The sequence below is a fragment of the Anomalospiza imberbis genome, chromosome 5, assembly GCF_031753505.1.
Source record: "Anomalospiza imberbis isolate Cuckoo-Finch-1a 21T00152 chromosome 5, ASM3175350v1, whole genome shotgun sequence".
Lineage (NCBI taxonomy): Eukaryota > Metazoa > Chordata > Aves > Passeriformes > Viduidae > Anomalospiza > Anomalospiza imberbis.
This window is the reverse complement of record NC_089685.1, coordinates 25,025,265-25,042,946: the sequence shown is the minus strand read 5'-3', so window position 1 is coordinate 25,042,946 and position 17,682 is coordinate 25,025,265. Positions and strand designations below refer to the sequence as shown.

At 37.1% G+C, this 17,682-nt stretch overlaps 1 protein-coding gene across 1 annotated transcript in view; it reads left to right on the top strand.

Annotated features, from left to right (window-relative positions):
• The first annotated feature begins 6,730 nt into the window (after positions 1–6,730).
• Positions 6,731–17,682, top strand: part of MDFIC (MyoD family inhibitor domain containing) — a 51,482-nt gene continuing 40,530 nt past the window's right edge. The window contains exons 1-2 of the mRNA XM_068189925.1: positions 6,731–6,863; positions 8,910–9,065. Coding sequence (XP_068046026.1) covers positions 8,975–9,065 — 91 coding nt within the window. The 5' untranslated portion in view covers positions 6,731–6,863; positions 8,910–8,974. The remainder of the gene's footprint in view (positions 6,864–8,909; positions 9,066–17,682) is intronic.

Below are 17,682 nucleotides of genomic sequence, written 5' to 3'. Positions count from 1 at the left end.
AATAGGAAACCTCATAGAAGAGGAGAATTTAATATGCGATAAGATGTGAGAAGCTTTGGATGCCGTAGAAGAGAGTTATTTGTTGGTATTAAATGGGGGAAACAAGCATTGTAGTGATTATGCTTACCCTCATTTTTTGTATTTTCCAGCTACAGTTTTATAACAAGAAAATTAAATGTCTGATAAATTCAGTATTTCTGAAGATTAACTTCCATATTTTTCCCATTGTAGGAAATGATTTATTATTTTTTTAATTTTTAGCACACTTGATGCCATATACAATGGCAGGCAGAAGGAAATACGTATTGAATATATGTCTTGAGTGCTCCTTCACATAAATTTCCAGGTGTGTATTTGGAAAAGTGGAGTGGGCGGGAATCTCTGCTCCCACCACTGCAAGTAACAAAGTAATGAGAGAAAATGGCACTAGCATTTTTGCTACTCACTTAGTTTACTTCTTAATTATATTTATCGTGCAAACTGGTTAAAAATGTACCTTCTATTCAGAAAAACAGGTGTCAAATATTTTTGAAGACCAGAGTCTTCAAGTGCTTGAAAGTTTAACTAGCCACTGGAGAGGACTGGATCGCATCAGGATTGGTTACTACTGTTATGCAATTAAATCTGATTTAAAAAAAAAATAAAATTACTGACATAACAAATTTGGGCAAAAAAATTAGGGAAGTGGTCTGACATCCAGGACTGGAACAACAGAGATTTTAAAGTGAAATCAACCATGCCACAGTTGCTTAAATTTTCCTTGTCTGCGTTCATGGTTATCAGAATTTTACTTTGAATATAATAAATTGTATTAAGTCAAAAATGCAAATAATTGATTGAGAAAATATAGAGATCACTTTGGAAAACTTCAGAAAAATATTTCACTTGCTTATGTTGATCACTGGTTATCAAGGTAATTTAGTCTGGTGGCATTTATATCTTGAAACATTCTCTGAGAGCAGCTAGTATGTAAGAAGTATAAAACAACTGAGTACAGACAATCTTATTTTATTTGCAATAATAAAAGGAAAAAAACCCCACAGTTCTGACCACAAAATAACTGATTTTATAAGTTTACAGGAGCCTATTTATAGATCTTGTATTTATAAAACAATATGAAATAAAATTAGACTCAAATATTATACAGCATTTTCATTTTTTCATTAATACTTTAAATATTTTCATTAATACATTCAAATATTTTCATTATTACTTTAAATTAGTATTTTAAAATGTTTGAAACAAACCACAGAGAAAGTAAAAGAGAAATAAAGGAATTTTGCACTGTAATATGCTCCTACAGTAAATTAAAATGAAATAACTTATTTTAAAGGCAAAACACAAGAATTCCAGTGATTTTATGTCCGCATACAAACATACACACATAATTCTTTCTCTCTCAATGATATGTGGCAGATATTACACATATTAGTGAACAGTATAATTGTGCCACTATTCACCAGGCAGGACTGCATCTCCTAGATGGGATCCAAAAATACCAGCTATATGGGAGGCACTTTAAATCCAGTTTGCATTTTCTGTTTCTGTCAGTATTTTAGCTGAGGTATTATGATAGTCTTGTGTATATTTTTGGTTCTTGCATGGTAGGTGGTTTAGAATTGCCACTAATTGATAGAAAGTATAACTGAATACTTTTTGGAGTTAATATCTCCGTTGTGATATCAGAACTATAAAGTCACTTTCGCTATTGCTTATTAAAATAATACATGTGAAATTATTCTAAAACTAATAGTCAGTATCACAACTATGCAGTCCTTGAAATGGAGTAGGCAATTTCCTCTTGTCTTTCCAGTTATTTCAGCAACTCTATAGAATGGGCTAAAGGCAATTGGTCCTTATCTTTTCTTTTTCTTCCTGGGGAAAATCCCCATCCTAGCAGCACAGTCACAGAATTAGATCAGACCTGGACTTAAGATCTGTATAACTAAGAAACTGAGGCAGAAGACTATTTTCCTCCATTCCCTGTTTTAGAAAAGTAAAGTGGTGTCTTTTTCCATCCTTACTTGCTTGGGTTTATCTACATCTGTCAATGTAGACAAAAATAACTTTGATACAGATGAAGTTTTGTAATTATGTTGTTGTCTAATATTATATTGTAAATTTTGTTCTGTTCAATGTAGAGAATTTCATACTCCTGACTGGCAAACCCCCCCCCATTATTTTAGGCAAATATCCAAAGAAACAAAATCATGACAGTTAAAAATACTTGTGCAATTGACTGAGAATAATATTTATGTTTGTTTTTTTCCTATTTTACATGTACTGCATTTTACATGTGCTATTTGGATGAGCACTTGATGCTAAGAGTTTGGTCCAGTCATCTACACAGATACCAAAATGAAAAACCAGAAGCATATCTATTCAGGCAATTAACAGAATTATTGATCATGATACAGAGCAAAAACCCTCACAAAATATTTTACTTCAAGAAAACTATAATTCCCAATTGTTGTTGCACTGGCATTTTTTTTTTCTTTTTTTCAGTTGTTACGATATGGGTGAGAAATAACAGCAAGATAGCCCAGTTGCAAGTGAGAAGCATTGGGAAATAAATTCTGTTTCTATGTATAGCAATGACTTTTTATCAACAATTTGGCAGTGCATTCAGTATTATGGACTCATAATATGCAAATGCATTTGGCTGTTAATACACATTTGCAGCTTATATGTTACTGATTCCAAAGGAACTGTTATAATATATGCTCTGTATATGTATGAGGAATAATACACAATATGTAACTAAGAGCATTCTATATTATGAAAGTATAAAATTGACTGCACACTATTTTTAATACTCATTCACAGTGTACTCTCTTGCAGCTCAAAAGGAACATCTGTACTCTGTATTATGAGCTCATATTAAAGATGTACAGAATTAACTAAATTTTTATAGATCTCAGGATGTGTTACCATGACCTCCCACAGCAATATAACATATAGTCTTCTGTTACACTACATTATTTATTTTATTTGTAAAACATACTTGGTTTAGTATTTTCAGATTTAAAATTTTGGGGAACAGATTGATTAGATATTCTTTTCACATGGAAATATTTTTGGTTTTGTAGAATCTAGGTAAGGTATTTTTTAAAACATCATTTGATATTGGTGATTAGTTTGATACTGCTGAGAAAAGGTAATGTAAATTTCATGAATACTCACAATTGTAAGGAATGTGCATGAAATACTAATGTAGAATAATGCCAGATCCAGATATTTCTCAGGGTGCAAAAGCATAAGGAGCCTCATTAACCTGAAAAGCATCAGAAATATTTAGTTTGGGTTTTTTTTTTTTTTTTTGTATGTGATAAATACAGCCTCTAGGATTATTAGGACTAAATACTGCAGAAAAAAAATTCATTAAGTTATTATAAAGTTACTAAGTCTCTATATAACTCATATTACAATATTCTCTGTTAAGCTAGCTACACTTTTTGATCAATATTCGCTTAAAATTCCTGCCCAGTTAACTCAAAAGATGCTGTTGTCCATCGCTTGCTTTTTAATGTCACTGCAAGTTCCACATAATTTTCAATGCCTTAAAAATCAATACAGAGTTTGAAAAATTAGTTTTTGCTCAACTTTATTTCTTCTGATGTCCTAAATAAGGTTTTTATTAATGAAGGTGTAATATTAACTGTAAAGAGAAAAGCTGAACAACTGAAGGAATATATGCAAATTAATTAACTGTTGCAATCCAGCACAGCTGTAATTGTATACTGAGCACTTCTTACTTACTTTGTAGGAATGTAATGAATTACTAGTTGACATTTTGTTGTGATTAAATGCCATTTTCCATGCTTTAATATATGATCTGTTATTTTTCATGAGATCTATTACCTGCTTGAGTGAGCTACTTGCTTGAGCTTGCTAAGGAATAGCTGAAACTACTGTAAGCCAGGACATGTGATGTGCTTCACCTTAAGCAGGACAAACCTTCTAGAGCTGAATTCATCTTCATGCAACTCCTTGATCTTCATTAGAATTACATCAGAAAAAAATTAATCTCAGTGAATCTTCTTTGCTTTACTTAATAATTTATCAATTTTAATGAAATCTTTATCTCCTGTGTTAGACAGTATTTTACAGAAACTATTTCTTATACTACTATATTTCTTATATTTAGTCTAAACAGAAAAACAAAATGGAGAAAAATACCTTGAGCCAGCAGAAAGCATTAAGCCTCATATTCCCTTTCTTCCCATTGTGGATTCCATCCCATGGCAGAAAAACATCAAACCTGGATAAGGATTCTTTATTGTAGAAAAACCTCTTGCTCCCAGATACAGCATTACTGGAAGAAGATGCTCCTCTAAAAGATAATGCATATCTTTATTTCAGCTCTGGTTACAGAAGGACTTAAATCTACATGTGTCTAGTTTCATTTTAGACATTCAGCTGTTTATTTTTTTCTGTTAGTGCTCTTTGGAGGTGGATTGCCTTGGCCTAAAAGGGGGTGGTTGCCCTGTTAGGACCAGCTGGTGTCCAAGTCACCATCAATTCCACAGCACTTCATGCTTTATGAAGTACAAATCCTCATCTACAACACAGCTACAACCAGCTTTGCCCTGGCACCTGACAATTTACATGGCTTTTTAAAGGGTGCTTTGCAGAAGGGTAATATAAAAGCTAGGTCGTGAACTCCAGGAACCAAAAGTCCTCCAAACCAAGCATAATAGTGATCTTCAAATTCTCTTTTACTATCCTTTTATGCATATATTGTGGGTATTTTTGCTTTTAATCTATATTTTAAAAATTGTTTTTTAAAAAATTATAAGCTTCACTTGTAATGATTTATTTTACAATATAATTTGGTTTTAATTCCAAGTTTTTAATTTAGCCCTTTTAAGTATAACTGTCTTTCCATTTCAGTATTGCTGCACTATAAAATATTTAGGACAGAGATCCTGACATGATCCTAATACTGAAAAGACTGGTGAAGTTTAGAATAATATACATATGCTAAAATTACATATTACAATGTTGAAAATCATGTTCTCAGGCATAGCAGAAAACTAACTTGAACTCACAGGTACTGAGATTGTGTACAAGCAATCAATCACAAAAAGATTCAATAACATTATTGTCCATTATTCAGAACTATTTAAGGGTGTCAAGAGAGAAGTAAACCGGAGAGAAGGAAACCGAGAGAGTCTTCGGTTTCCTCTGAAGGAAATCAGCATCAGTTAAAGAATAGCCTTGGGGAAGGAAAGAATAGTGTTAGGATGGGGTGAAAAATTTGAGTACCTAGACCTTTATTGATCCTTATGTAATAGCTATTGACCACATTTTTTATTTGAAGAGTTATGCACAATTTTCCTACAGCAGTTCTGAGATGGGCATCTCTGCTACCCACAACTTCCTCCAGCACACACTATTTTAAATCCAAAACCCCACAAACACTAAAAGTTTGCCTTGGAAAATTCAAGCTCAAAACATAGCTCAAATTTTTAATAATGTGAGTAAACAACCTTCGCAGCTGTTAACTTTGGAACATTGTGGGCTTACTTTAAATAAACAACTTACATCATTCAAAAACATTTTATTATGTTCAGTGACGAGTCTATTTTGACTGCAGGTAATATCTTTTGTATGGCTTGTGTGGGAGCTCAGTCTAGGAACTGTTTATCTAGGTGATAAACAATTTTGTCCTGAAGACATGGGATTATATTGTATATTTTATGTACTTTTGATAGAAGTGTGTTTTAAAGAATCTTTTTAATAGAGAAAGAAACTTGGAGGGCTTTCTCATGGTGATAGTGGTGTGTGGGGGTTTTTTGCCAGGTGTGGTTTGTAGGGGTTTTTTTGGGTTTTCTGGTTTTGTTTGTTTGTTTGTTTGTTTTTGTTATTTGTTTTGGTCAGGGGTTTTTTGTGTTTTTTTTTTTCCTTTCATGAAATTTTAACTTGCCTACAAACTGTATTTATTTTCTATTTACAAGGCTTTCGAATTTCTCTTCACATCAGTCCCAAGATTTGCCATCAATTGCCTACAAGACCTGAATTTTATGGTTTAGCAATGTAACGCTATATTGGAATACAGATGTGCAACAGCCAGTAATTTGGTTTCTATAGTAAGATACAGTATGCCTCAAATTTGCAGCCTACTTGAAAGGCTGCTGGTGTTAGTATCTGAACTTCCCACTTCCTGAGAATTGTCAATAATGTTTTAGAATGATATGAATTTCACAGGAATGTAATCCAACAAATATTTGAGAATTGCTGAGTATTTGTTAGAAGTATGCTGTACTGTCAGGAAGTGCGTATGCCAATGAGCTTTGCCTATCTGTGGTATCTCATTAACAAGAACCACATCTGGACCCATCTTCGTACAATCGCAGCCTTTGGTATGCAATGTGTTGCCTATTGCACAATATTTTTAATGTACAATTTCAGTGAGTTGTGCTTTTTGTGTATTGAATTCTCTTACCTTTTCTTAATCTGATTTTGTTTACGACTACCTCTGACTGCATCAGTTGTACTGTCTGCTGAAGATCCTGTGAATTCACTTAGTTGCTTTAAACTCTACAACTAAACCTTGTCAGGGTGAGCTTGTCCCATCATCTTTTTAAAGAAGATAAAGTGAACGTCATGGGAGTTTACCATGTGGGTTTCACAGATAAGGTTAAAAAAACCCACCAAAATCCCAACCCTGGGTGGTATCAGCTCTCCATAAGCATTTACTATGCAATGGAATATTTCGGGAGCAGGGTGTGGTTGGCTAAATTATTGCTCCTCCCACAGCTCTCTGCTATGTTTCCAGTTTCACAGGGAAAAACACAAGCTTGTATGTTGAGAGTGAGTCATAACCTTTCTTCTGCTACTGACTCACTTGGGAGTTTGAGGTAAGTCATTCTACCTTATGTTTTGATCACTCTGCCACCAGGACAGCAAGGAGGGGACTATGGAAAATTATGCAATGTTTGTATAGAAGAAAAGTGTAGATATAGAGACCAATATTATTATTACACAGTAAATTAGTAGCTTTGTTTGCCCCAAATGGATTTTTTTTCACAGCTTCTTTCCTAAATAAAACATCTTTTTCCCCTCCCATTTTCCATATAAATGTTTAAAGAAAGACTATGCTGCACCAAAGAACACCTTAGGTTACTGAAATAATTAAAAATTATAGTATTTTTCAGAGGAAAGCATATGCACCTTTCATCACACTTCTCTTTTGCACCAACAACGAAAAAAATAAAGCTGTACAGTGGAGCAAATGACTTATTTCAGATGACTTCTGAATTAAAAGTTAGCTCTGAAGGGTGTGGAGTTCACATAGAACTGGCTCCTAGTCAGGTATTTACACTTCATTCTGGTTGTCTTGCAAGCATGTCAGGGAAAGGCTAAACTTTAAGAAGTCAACTTTTAACAACTGAGCATATTGCTTAGCATGTGTGATATCAAAATAAATATCTATCAGCTATAGTCTCTCATGTCAGGATACTGATAGTCTATAACTTGTTTATTTTATATTCCTACTTTTGTTTCTCAAAAAATATATCTAAATATCGCACTGTCGTGAGACATGCCAGTAAAGCTGGTGTATTTACTAAACCATAATAAAATAATCTGCTAGTAAATTTCAAGGAAAATGCATTTTAAACCTGGACACACTTCAATTGAGAAAGGTGACATACTGTGTTCCCAAAAACAAGGCAAAGCTTGTAGCTTATGGACACCAGCACATGTGTGAGCAATAATTGCAGTACATAGTTGTGGGCAAGCACAGAGCACAAGACTGATGATGACATCAAACTGTGCCATGGGAAAGAAATGTTATTTCCTGTATGGAGAAAGTCCAGGTAACACTACTTGGCAGATGGAAGCAGAGGAAGTAGTTTGCACTTTAGGGTTCTACTTTTGAAAAGTGCTTGTTCTATTCTTCGTGGGTTTTGAGTATTTGTGTGGCCGCTGTGAAGTCCTTTTAACGGCTATACATGCATGTTGCCGGTCAGGGGCAGGGGTAGAGAGGTCGTCTGCGCAGCAAGGCCCTGCGGAGCGTGCAAAGGCCGGGGAGCAGGGGCCCTGCGGCGCCCCACGTGCCGTTCCGCGCTCCCAGGCGCAACTGGTGGCGGGCGATCCGCGACACCGCGGCCAACTTGGGAGCCAGCGGCTGCGCCAAGCGGCGTGCCCCGCACCGCTGCCAGCGCTGCAGCTGCAAACCCTGCCCGGACTGGAAAGCCTTCCTTTCACATCCTCCTGGGTTTTTTTCACCCCTTCTTGCCTACTTCTGTCTGACGGGTTGCGGTCTCCCGGGGGAATTTCCATGGCCGGAGGCCCGGCTGGAGGCAGCGCGGCGCCCCGCGGCCGGCCGGCCCCGCGCAGCACAGCCCAGCCCTGCCCAGCCCGCGGGCCCGTCGCTGGCGGGCGGCAGGAGCTGCACAACCGCCGCCCCGAGCCGCAGCCGCCGCCAGCGGGAGCGGGACGTTTCATTGTCCGGAAATGATGGAGAAGGAGTGACTGTGGCGGCGGTGGGACAGCGGGTGCGAGTGCCAGGCAGTGCGCGCCACTGCCGGGGGAAGGCCCGCGGGTGCGCGGCGGGAGAGGAGGCGGCTGCCGGGCCGGGCGGCGCGGGGCGGGAGCGGCGCGGGGGCTGCCGCGGCCGGGGCGCGGCGCAGGGCCGGGCGGAGCGGAGGAAATGCGGAGGTAGGCTCGCCGCGCTGCCGGCCGGCTCCGCCGCGGCCGACGGGCCCCCCCGGCCGCCCCCGCGGCCGCTCCCGCCCCCCGGCCCCGCGGGTGCTCGCTGCAGGGGGAGGGGGGCGCGCCCGCCGCCGCGCCGACAAGTTGCCGCCGCTTCCCTAACTGTCCCTCTTCGGTCCCTCGCCCCGAGCCGTGAGTTTTCCGCAAAAAATACATTAACGAGTCCTTTCATTTGCTTGTTCCTTCAGGGTCGCGTGTTAGTTTTGTTGGAGAGGGGTGCAGGCTCTCTGTTACTTGTCGAGAGAGCTGGCAGATGTCCCAAGTGAGAGAACCTCTTCCTCCGGGGCCTGGAGGGCCAGAGCGAGCTCCGACTGAAAGCAGCTCTTTGATCTCTCTCCCTCGAGGTAAGTTGCTTTAAAGTTTCTCTGTAATTGTTGCGCGTTATATTTGAATGATACATTTACTGATTTGACTTGTGGGGTTTAACCCCTCTTTTTTTGCCCCTCCCCTCTGTAGTGTATCTCTGTAGCACTTTCACTTCACCATTTTATTGTTTTAACCCAAAATTCCCATGAAAAAATGTACAAAAAAAAAAAAAAAGGAAAAAATGTGCTACTCAGCCCTGATTTTCATTACTTGAAAAACCATTCAGAGTCATTCAGAGGCAGATGTTGCTCCTTTAAAATCACTTTTGATTTCCTCAGCTTTGTGTTGGTGTTTATAAATTCTTTCCTGTAAAGCTGTCCTTCCAGGTCTTGAAGTAAATGATGGAAGTTTGATCCAATAGTGAGAGCATTGTACAGGTTGGAGGTCACTTTGCTGTTTTTTTCTTAGATTGCTCTGTGATGCTGCAGCTAAAATCATTCTCCGAGAATATAACTTGTTTCATATCAGCTGTTGAAAAGGTTGTTTAAAAGTATGTTCATCTTAAAGAAAAATTATTTAAGTTATGTCTTACTTGCTTTTGAACAAAATACACTGTTACTCTGATCACCTTCATGTAGAGAAGTTTGACAAAGTATATTTTAGATTATCCTCAAAATTGGGAAGTATATTTGCCTGTCAAGTCCTGGTCTGTGAAGATGAGACTTTTCTTTGTTTATTTATTTACAGCTACGATTTTCCAAAATTCTGACAGGAGTCTAAAAAGTCTCTGAAAAACAGACAAATAATCTTGTTCAAGAACTGTAACTTTATTCATAACTGGTTAACTGGAGCAGAGCCTGGTAATACAGTTGTGCAACTGTGGATTAAAAATGCAGTCTTGTTTTGTAACTAAGAAAATCAATAGCTATGTGTAATCAAAGCTGAAGACTTGTTTCAGAAACCAGAAAGTATCCGTAGCTAAGTAAAAAATGTTTTGGCAGGAGGACATAGCAAGTTGGCTTATACTTATCTTATTGTTGGATAGGTTTTGGTGGGGGTTTTTGGTTTTGGTTTTTTTTTTTTTGGTTTTTTTTTTTGTTCTAGAGAATGACTCATAACTTCTAAACAGTAAAAAATAATAATAAGATTAAATGCAGAAGATCAAGCATGCATAACTGAACTGCTTGAATCACATTTTTGCCAGAACCATCAGTACCTGTGATATGTGTTTATTTTCAGTGTGTTGTTTTTATTTGTCATGTGGTCAACTGGCCACACCTGTTAAATTCTGCATGTAGGCCATACATCAAAGTTACTGAAGTTGTAAGTCAGTGAACTAACTAGCATGGAAGTGGTCTCATTATCACAGTACTACTTCAAACTGCATTTTCACTATGAAGTGAAAGTCCTATGATTGTAAATACATTCTCTTTTTTTTAATGAAAAGTGAGGAAACAAATACTGATCTGTCCGCGATAAGTAATCTGTAGAAAATCCAAATGACACAATTAAACTTCACAGCTTTCTTAGGGATCAGTAAGGGGCAAACAAGCTTTATGATTATGGTTTGTTCACTGGCCACACCTATCAAGATGCATGCTCAGTTTTAAAGCTTACGCACAGTTCACATAAAGACAATACAGAATTCTGCATTCAAATATCTAATTTTTATTCTAATTAACTTAGATTTAAGGATAATATGGATTTTTAATGTGGATATTTGTTGCTTTTTTCTAGTTTAAGTTTTTAGGGGAAGTGGGGGTGGAGAGAGGAAAAGGTGAGTTCATAACATTTCCAGTCTATATTCCAGCATTTCTGTTGTCAGCTTTGCGGTGTGTGGTTAAAGGGTAAGGTAATTCAGATATTCCAGGGCTGAAAAACTAAGATAGTATGTCTGGGACTTTCAACAGTCCCTATCCTTCTATACTGCCCCCAGGACATCCAAAATTATGCTGACTTCTTTAGATTTTGGTGATAAGTGTAAAAGCTTTGATTTGAAATTCATATTATTGACCTATAAATCACTTCATATATTTACAGTGAGATACCTGAAATCTGGGTTGACCTAGAATTAAAGATTCCTTAATCAACAAAAGATAGCTTATCTTGTATGTATAATAAAGTACTAAGTGCATTCTAATAAGAATGAATTTCTAATTTGTAACAGCATAATTTAATGTGCTTTGTATATGTTTAACTGATACAGATACCTTGTCCTGGGAACAAACTTACCCTCTTCTGTAGTTCTGGGAGGTATCATCAAGAAATCCAGATATACAAAGTGTTCCTTTTGCTTGCTATCATATACATTCAGATGCTGAAGATTAGTTGTATTTTTCCATGAAAGGAAAAGAAACTTCTATTGAATTTTGACTATTCAAAAATAGCTGTCCCACAATATAATTAAAGATCAGACAAACTTAATAAAGCTTAGGCAGTATGCAGGGATATTCATCAGTTGTGGACATGGTGAAAACTGGGTTGAGGCAGAGTTTGGCCTACAGATGTGGTATGCTCTGGCTTCCTCAGTTTAAAAGAATTCTTCTGTGTCACTTTAACCAATATGCTCTCTCAACATATCCCCTGTCACTGTCCTTCCTTGTTAGTTCATTTTTGAATAAATGCATAAATATTAGTGAGAATCTGGACACCACCCATTCACAATTAGTCTACTGTAAGAGCAAATGAAATCATGGCATCTTCTTTTGTGGCAATGTCAAAATTCAACTTCAGTCTTTAAACCATTATCTAAGTCAGTGTGGTCTAAGAGACACACTGCAGGATGGAAGGTTTAATCTAATTTCTCAAACGTGTTAATTTCTGCCGCATCCTTCCAAAAGTCTAGCTCTGCTTATGCACCCTTGTTCAAGATCCTAGTGATGCCTTCTTTCTTCTCTGTAGCTCATGGACCGTGGAACCAAATTTTGATTACATCTACTTGTGTGATGTAGTCAGTGAATAGTGCCATGTCTCTGCTCAGACCACTTCAGTTTGACTGTGATCAGGTATTTCTCAACTCATAGGTACCAAAATAATGTCCCTGAGGAAGGAATGTGGGAATTCATGACCTTTGGACTCTCTGCTTTAAGGAAAATGTTTCATATATTAGAAGTTATGGTGTGATTATTGCCTGGACTATGGGTAGACTTTTAAAAACCTGCTGCATCTGAATAAACCATGGAATACAAGAAAAAATTCAGGGCTGTCATCTATAAATTATTTGGAATGCTTTTATCTTTGCTATTTGGTAACTAACTGTAACCTAGAATGACGAAGGAATAGTATTTAGCTTTCTCAATAAGAAAGAAAATAAAAACAGTAATTATAATAATTAATAACTTATTACAAAATTGAGACTGATAATTTCACTATAATAAATCGTTAGATGATGGAAATTCACTAGAACTTTTTTATTTGAATGGGGTGGGGAGGATGGAGAAATCTAGTAGAAATATCAGGGATCAGATTCTATAAGTGACTGTTCTCTCTGGTGCAAATCATCTCACTGTTGTTGGATGGAGATGCAGTTCTGATTTGGTATCTCAAGTAACCATATGCAGCAACTAATACTTCCACTCAGAAAATGTAAAAAGTACTCCTCTTCAAGAATGTGATTCTAATCTTCATGTTTTCAGTGCTTAACTGTTTTCATGATGAGCACGAAAGGAATCTGATGGCTAGATGAGATTGGGTGACAAAAGACTTAATGCAGGGAATGTTTGGATGTTCTTGAGGCAGCAGTGATTGCTATCACAACAATTATTCCACTTTACCAGCAATGCCTCAACGTTATGAGTAATATATTTTTAACGGTTAACCAGTGTACTCAGATTGCTTAAACTTACCAAATATTTCCTCTGTAATTTTATACCCTCTTGCTGTCTGACAAGAGTTGGGAGAATCTGTATTAATTTGTTTCATTGCTGTGTGGCAGTACTGAGGCATTTATTTAATATTACTGACTAAAATATCTAAAACTTTGGTAAATAGATGTTTGACTCTAGTTTGCCATGAAAGCATATGTCTGCTTTCAGTTTCACGTGCATACCGTTCCAGTTAAATGATTCATGCCCACATGGGTGTGATAGACTTGTATTTCATAGACTTGACTGTAAAGATCTTGTATGAAGTTTGAAATATTTTTGTTCCATCTTACATCACAGGTTTATTTTATATCACAGTAATTCTTAAATTCAGCTCTGGGCTCTCAGAAGTTAGATTTCTCTTTGCTTTAAACGCTTCTTTTCTTTTTTCTTTTTTTTTTTCCCTAGTAACAGTCAGCAATGAGTGTGTTATCCTACTTTTTTTTGTTTGGATCAGCCATGGAGTTTTGAAGTAAATCTGTTTGCCTCTACTTTGATTTGCATTGTAGAGTGATCCTAGGGAGTGACCTGGATGGGATTCCTTTTGCTCAAAATAATGTGAAAGCTGCAGGAATGTGCCTAATACACTCCAGCCACTAGTAAGCCTTGAATCTTTAAGATTATATCTGAGAGCTAGTTCAAAGTAGAAAGCTCTTGGAACATGTATGGAATATTCTTAAAGTTAACTCTTTCACTGTACAGGCCCAGTTTTATTGGCCGTTGCTAATACAGCCATGGCTGCCAAATATTGCTGAGCATTTCTATGAAACTGGTTTTGTATACATATGAAACTTCTTTGGATGAATGACGTACATGCACAACTGGCTGCATAATTAATGTGATTATTTATGAAAAGTCTTCTCTTATGTATTTGACCATTTTAACACTTGAAATAATGCAGAATACTTATTTGCACATTGCTGTTAATATTTAATTCATCGTGGTTCAAATTTGTTCAGGGCTGTCAAACTTCTAGTGCTTTCATAGTTATTCCACAGCTTGCACCTGGAAAATTCTTTCTAAGAGTTTTCCAAAAATTTGCTCAGTTAAATTGCTCTAATTTTGAGAAACTGTTTTTTTTCTGTGGCACTTCTGAAGCCATTGAAAGTTGCAGCAAGACATTTAAGTGAAAGACACTGAAATTAAATGAATGCAAATAATTTGGTTTTTTTTTAGTTTTAAAACAATCAAACATCTAATTGGAGACTTCCAACTCTGTAATTTGTGGATTATAAGTATTAATTAGATTTTCTTAATGAAATGAGATTGTTTCATGTAAATGCTGGAACAGGCATTCTGTTACACAAACCTTTGCATTTATTTGTTATATAAAATGCCTAAAAGTTTTATGCATTTCATGAAGTAGATGGTAGGCATTACTGTTAATGATTACACTGTGAAATGTGGTTTTATCAGGGTTTCTTTGTGTTATTGTTGTGAACAGCGGAATTTTCAGTAGGAAGTAGCGTCCTTACTGGTTCCTTGTCAGCAAGATTATTAATGAACAAAGAAAGTGTTAGAAATGCAGTCTTTGCCACATGCTCTTTGCCCAGCAATTGTAGGCTTGAGACAGAGAACTGATTGTTACATTTCCTTTTGGGAACATTCTTTGACTATTTTTATTCCTCATAGATCTATTTATGTGTTTATGTTTTGTGGCAATTGATTTTCTTTTGTAATTGCTCTTTCCTTTGAAGGACAAAATTTCATTTGGGATGATTTGAACTTTGCACATTTATTTTTAAATCTGCATCTGCTTGTTATAGGACTCAGGCTTTCTGATGGTTCATCCCAAGAACTAGGTCAGCTTTAGGTGCCTAAGTAACTTTGCCCCATGCTTCCAAATCTTTCCTTTACCCCTACGCCATAAAACTGTTGGACTGTTTGTGACTGCATTTTTGGAAATCAGTCATCACACTGTGCCAGTCCATTTTGCTTATTTCTCTCTCCTTGATAAGAATGATGCATTCAGATTTTCAGAAACTTTTCCCACCAGTTGTTTTTTCTTTGCCTGCTATTTGGAGCAGTCCACCACATTGCTGGTGAACAGAAGATGAATGTGTCATAGCAGCAAAGACTTCAGTTGTTGCAGCAGAATTCATTAAATTAATTTTATATACAAGCTCCTAAATTTTATAGGCAAACCCTAAACCTGTTTCTCAAGTCCAGTTTGTCATTTTGCTAGTCATGCACTCTAATGATTCACATTCTTGGAAGCGATGGCTGAGTCAGTATATGAGGTTATGTGTCATCTAGTGAACAGAAATCAGCTGCCAATTAAACTCTGAGGATGTGCGATCCACTTAATGTGGGCACTTGTTTCCATTTTTGTTTTGTGTATGTTATATACTCCATGATACATGATAACACATGCATGAACACATAGAGACCCATTTCTGAACAAGAAGATGTGGTGGGACTCTTGGGGGCAGATGGTGTGTGTATGTACAAATGGACAAGCCCTTGGAGAAGAAAAGTTGGTTGTCAAAGACTTGAGTACTTTGAGGTGTGTCTTGCAAATACACATCTGTTAACTTTTTTGTATTTTCTATCAGTTTTGTGTATTAATTTCATCTTCACTTAATATGCTTTACATTATAGAGAAAGATACACAGATGTAGCTCTAAAAAGAGAGATTATTCACTGGGATGGTCTAAGAATTTTTCAGGAATTAGTTTGATGTATGTTCCAGCAACGTCCCAAAGGCATAGGATGCAGAATTGGAAGGAATCTGGAGAGATTACCCTGTATACCTGTTTTGCCTAATATACATGTGTCTTTCTTGACAACTCTGACTATTTGTTAAGTTTACTTTTTGATGGGGCTGTTGTAATAGTAGTCTTGTTGCTAATCCAGACTGCTGACATTATTCAGTTGGTAGAGTCTTGCAGAATGTATTTGTCATGTTGCAAAGAAGTGTGTGTAACCGCACGCATATTGTCCAAACTAGAACAAAAGTTAACAATCAATATTACAATAGTCTCAAAGGTGAAAACAGGTTTCTGTTCTATGGAATATGTGTACTGCTGTGTAATTTAAAAATAAATGTAACAAAATTATGGTAAAATGAATGTATGTGTTATAGAAATTATTTTTTATGTTCTTAAGTAATTCCATAGAGAAAAAGCAGTAATTCACTTTATTCGCTTATTTAATAAAGCAGTAGTTTTGAGATGTGATTAAAATTTTAATTTTTTTTCACTAAGTGGCTTACCAGTTGTCTGTATCATAGGTATGATTTGGCTTTTAGCCATCTCAATTCTATACTTTGTGAGCATGTCATATCTCTTACTATTTAAATCTTAAACTTGAGTGAATCCATGGACAAGTAGAGTTTCTGCCTATGCTTACCTTCAGGATAAATCGCAGAGTGTTCTGTGTGGGTGTCACTCCCTAGGGCTTTTGACTAGAAACTTTTCAGCCCTGGCATTGCTGTTAGTTTTGGGGAAGTACAGAGCCACACAAGTTGCTGGTTTGGGGCTGAACTGTGGTAGGTAAGAAGTCTGTGTTGCTTTTGTGACATGACCTAGAGTAACTTACTGTGGTTTTGAAGAGAGATTGGATTTATACTTTAGCTCTGCCAGACTCAGAACATAATGAGTCTTTTCTTTCCATTATTTGAACTGTTAAGAAGAGCATCTCTTTTTTTTCTTGGCTGGCAGTATTGGAGGTTAGCCACATGAGAATGGAAGGGTGTGCTTGAAGGATGCAGATGCTAAAATACTAAGGAAGTCTTACAGAAAGAATTCTTAAGGGTAAGCTTGATTGAAACAGAAAAGTGTTACAAATTTACTTGAAGATGCAGTGGGAAAAAAAAGTCATACTTTTCTATGGCCAGATCCAGTCATTAGTGTTTCTGTCAGAGTAAGGTCTTTGTGTTGATTAGTCATAAACTACTGTTGTGAAAATTCTTAGGTACCTAACTTAAAAGTAATGGGATCAACAAAAGACAGGAATGGTCTTGAGGCTGTCTTCATGTGTGATTGGTTGTAATTGGTATGTTGTACTGGCACTTCTAATATTAAAAAAAAAAGAAAATATGAGCCCATTATCAACTGTTTGTTATAAGAGAATAGTAAATAAATTCCTTTGTACAAAAACTGAGACATGGTAAATATTCAAGTAAAAAACAACTGAATCAAGACACCAGTGTATGTCTGTTTTCAGTAGTCTGATGCACCAGAAGCGATTTATGAAAAAGTGCTCAAATAAAGACATCACAAGGTCTACTATTTCTAAAGCCCCATTGAACTAAGTCTGGGTGTGATGGGGTTAATTTTCTTCATAGCAACCCCTGTGGTGCTGCTATGTTTGGGATCAGTGACTCCAGCAAGTTTGATAGCACACCAGTGGGTTGGCTATTGCTCAGCAGCGCTTGCACAGCATCAGTCAAGGTTTTCCCTTTTCCCACTTTTCTCTCCAGTGACTTGACTGTGGATAGGCATGGGACTGGGAGGGGACACGATCCGGGCAGCTGGCTCAGGTTGACTAGAGGGCTGTTCTACACCATAGAATGTCATGATCAGCAATAAAAACAGGGGAGGTGGTTTTAAGGCAGGTAGACATTGCTTAGAGACTAACTTGGGCATTGGTCTGCTTGTGGGACATGGTGAGTGATTGCCTTTGCATCTCCTGTTTTACTTTTCCTTCCTTTTTTTCTCCGCTTATTAAACTATATCTTGACACACAAGTTTCTTCCCCTGGGTCTTTCTGTTCTCTCCCCTTGTCCTGCTGGGGGCTGGGGAAGGGAGGAGAGGCTGTGTGGTCCTTAGTTGCTGCCCTGGGTGAGTTC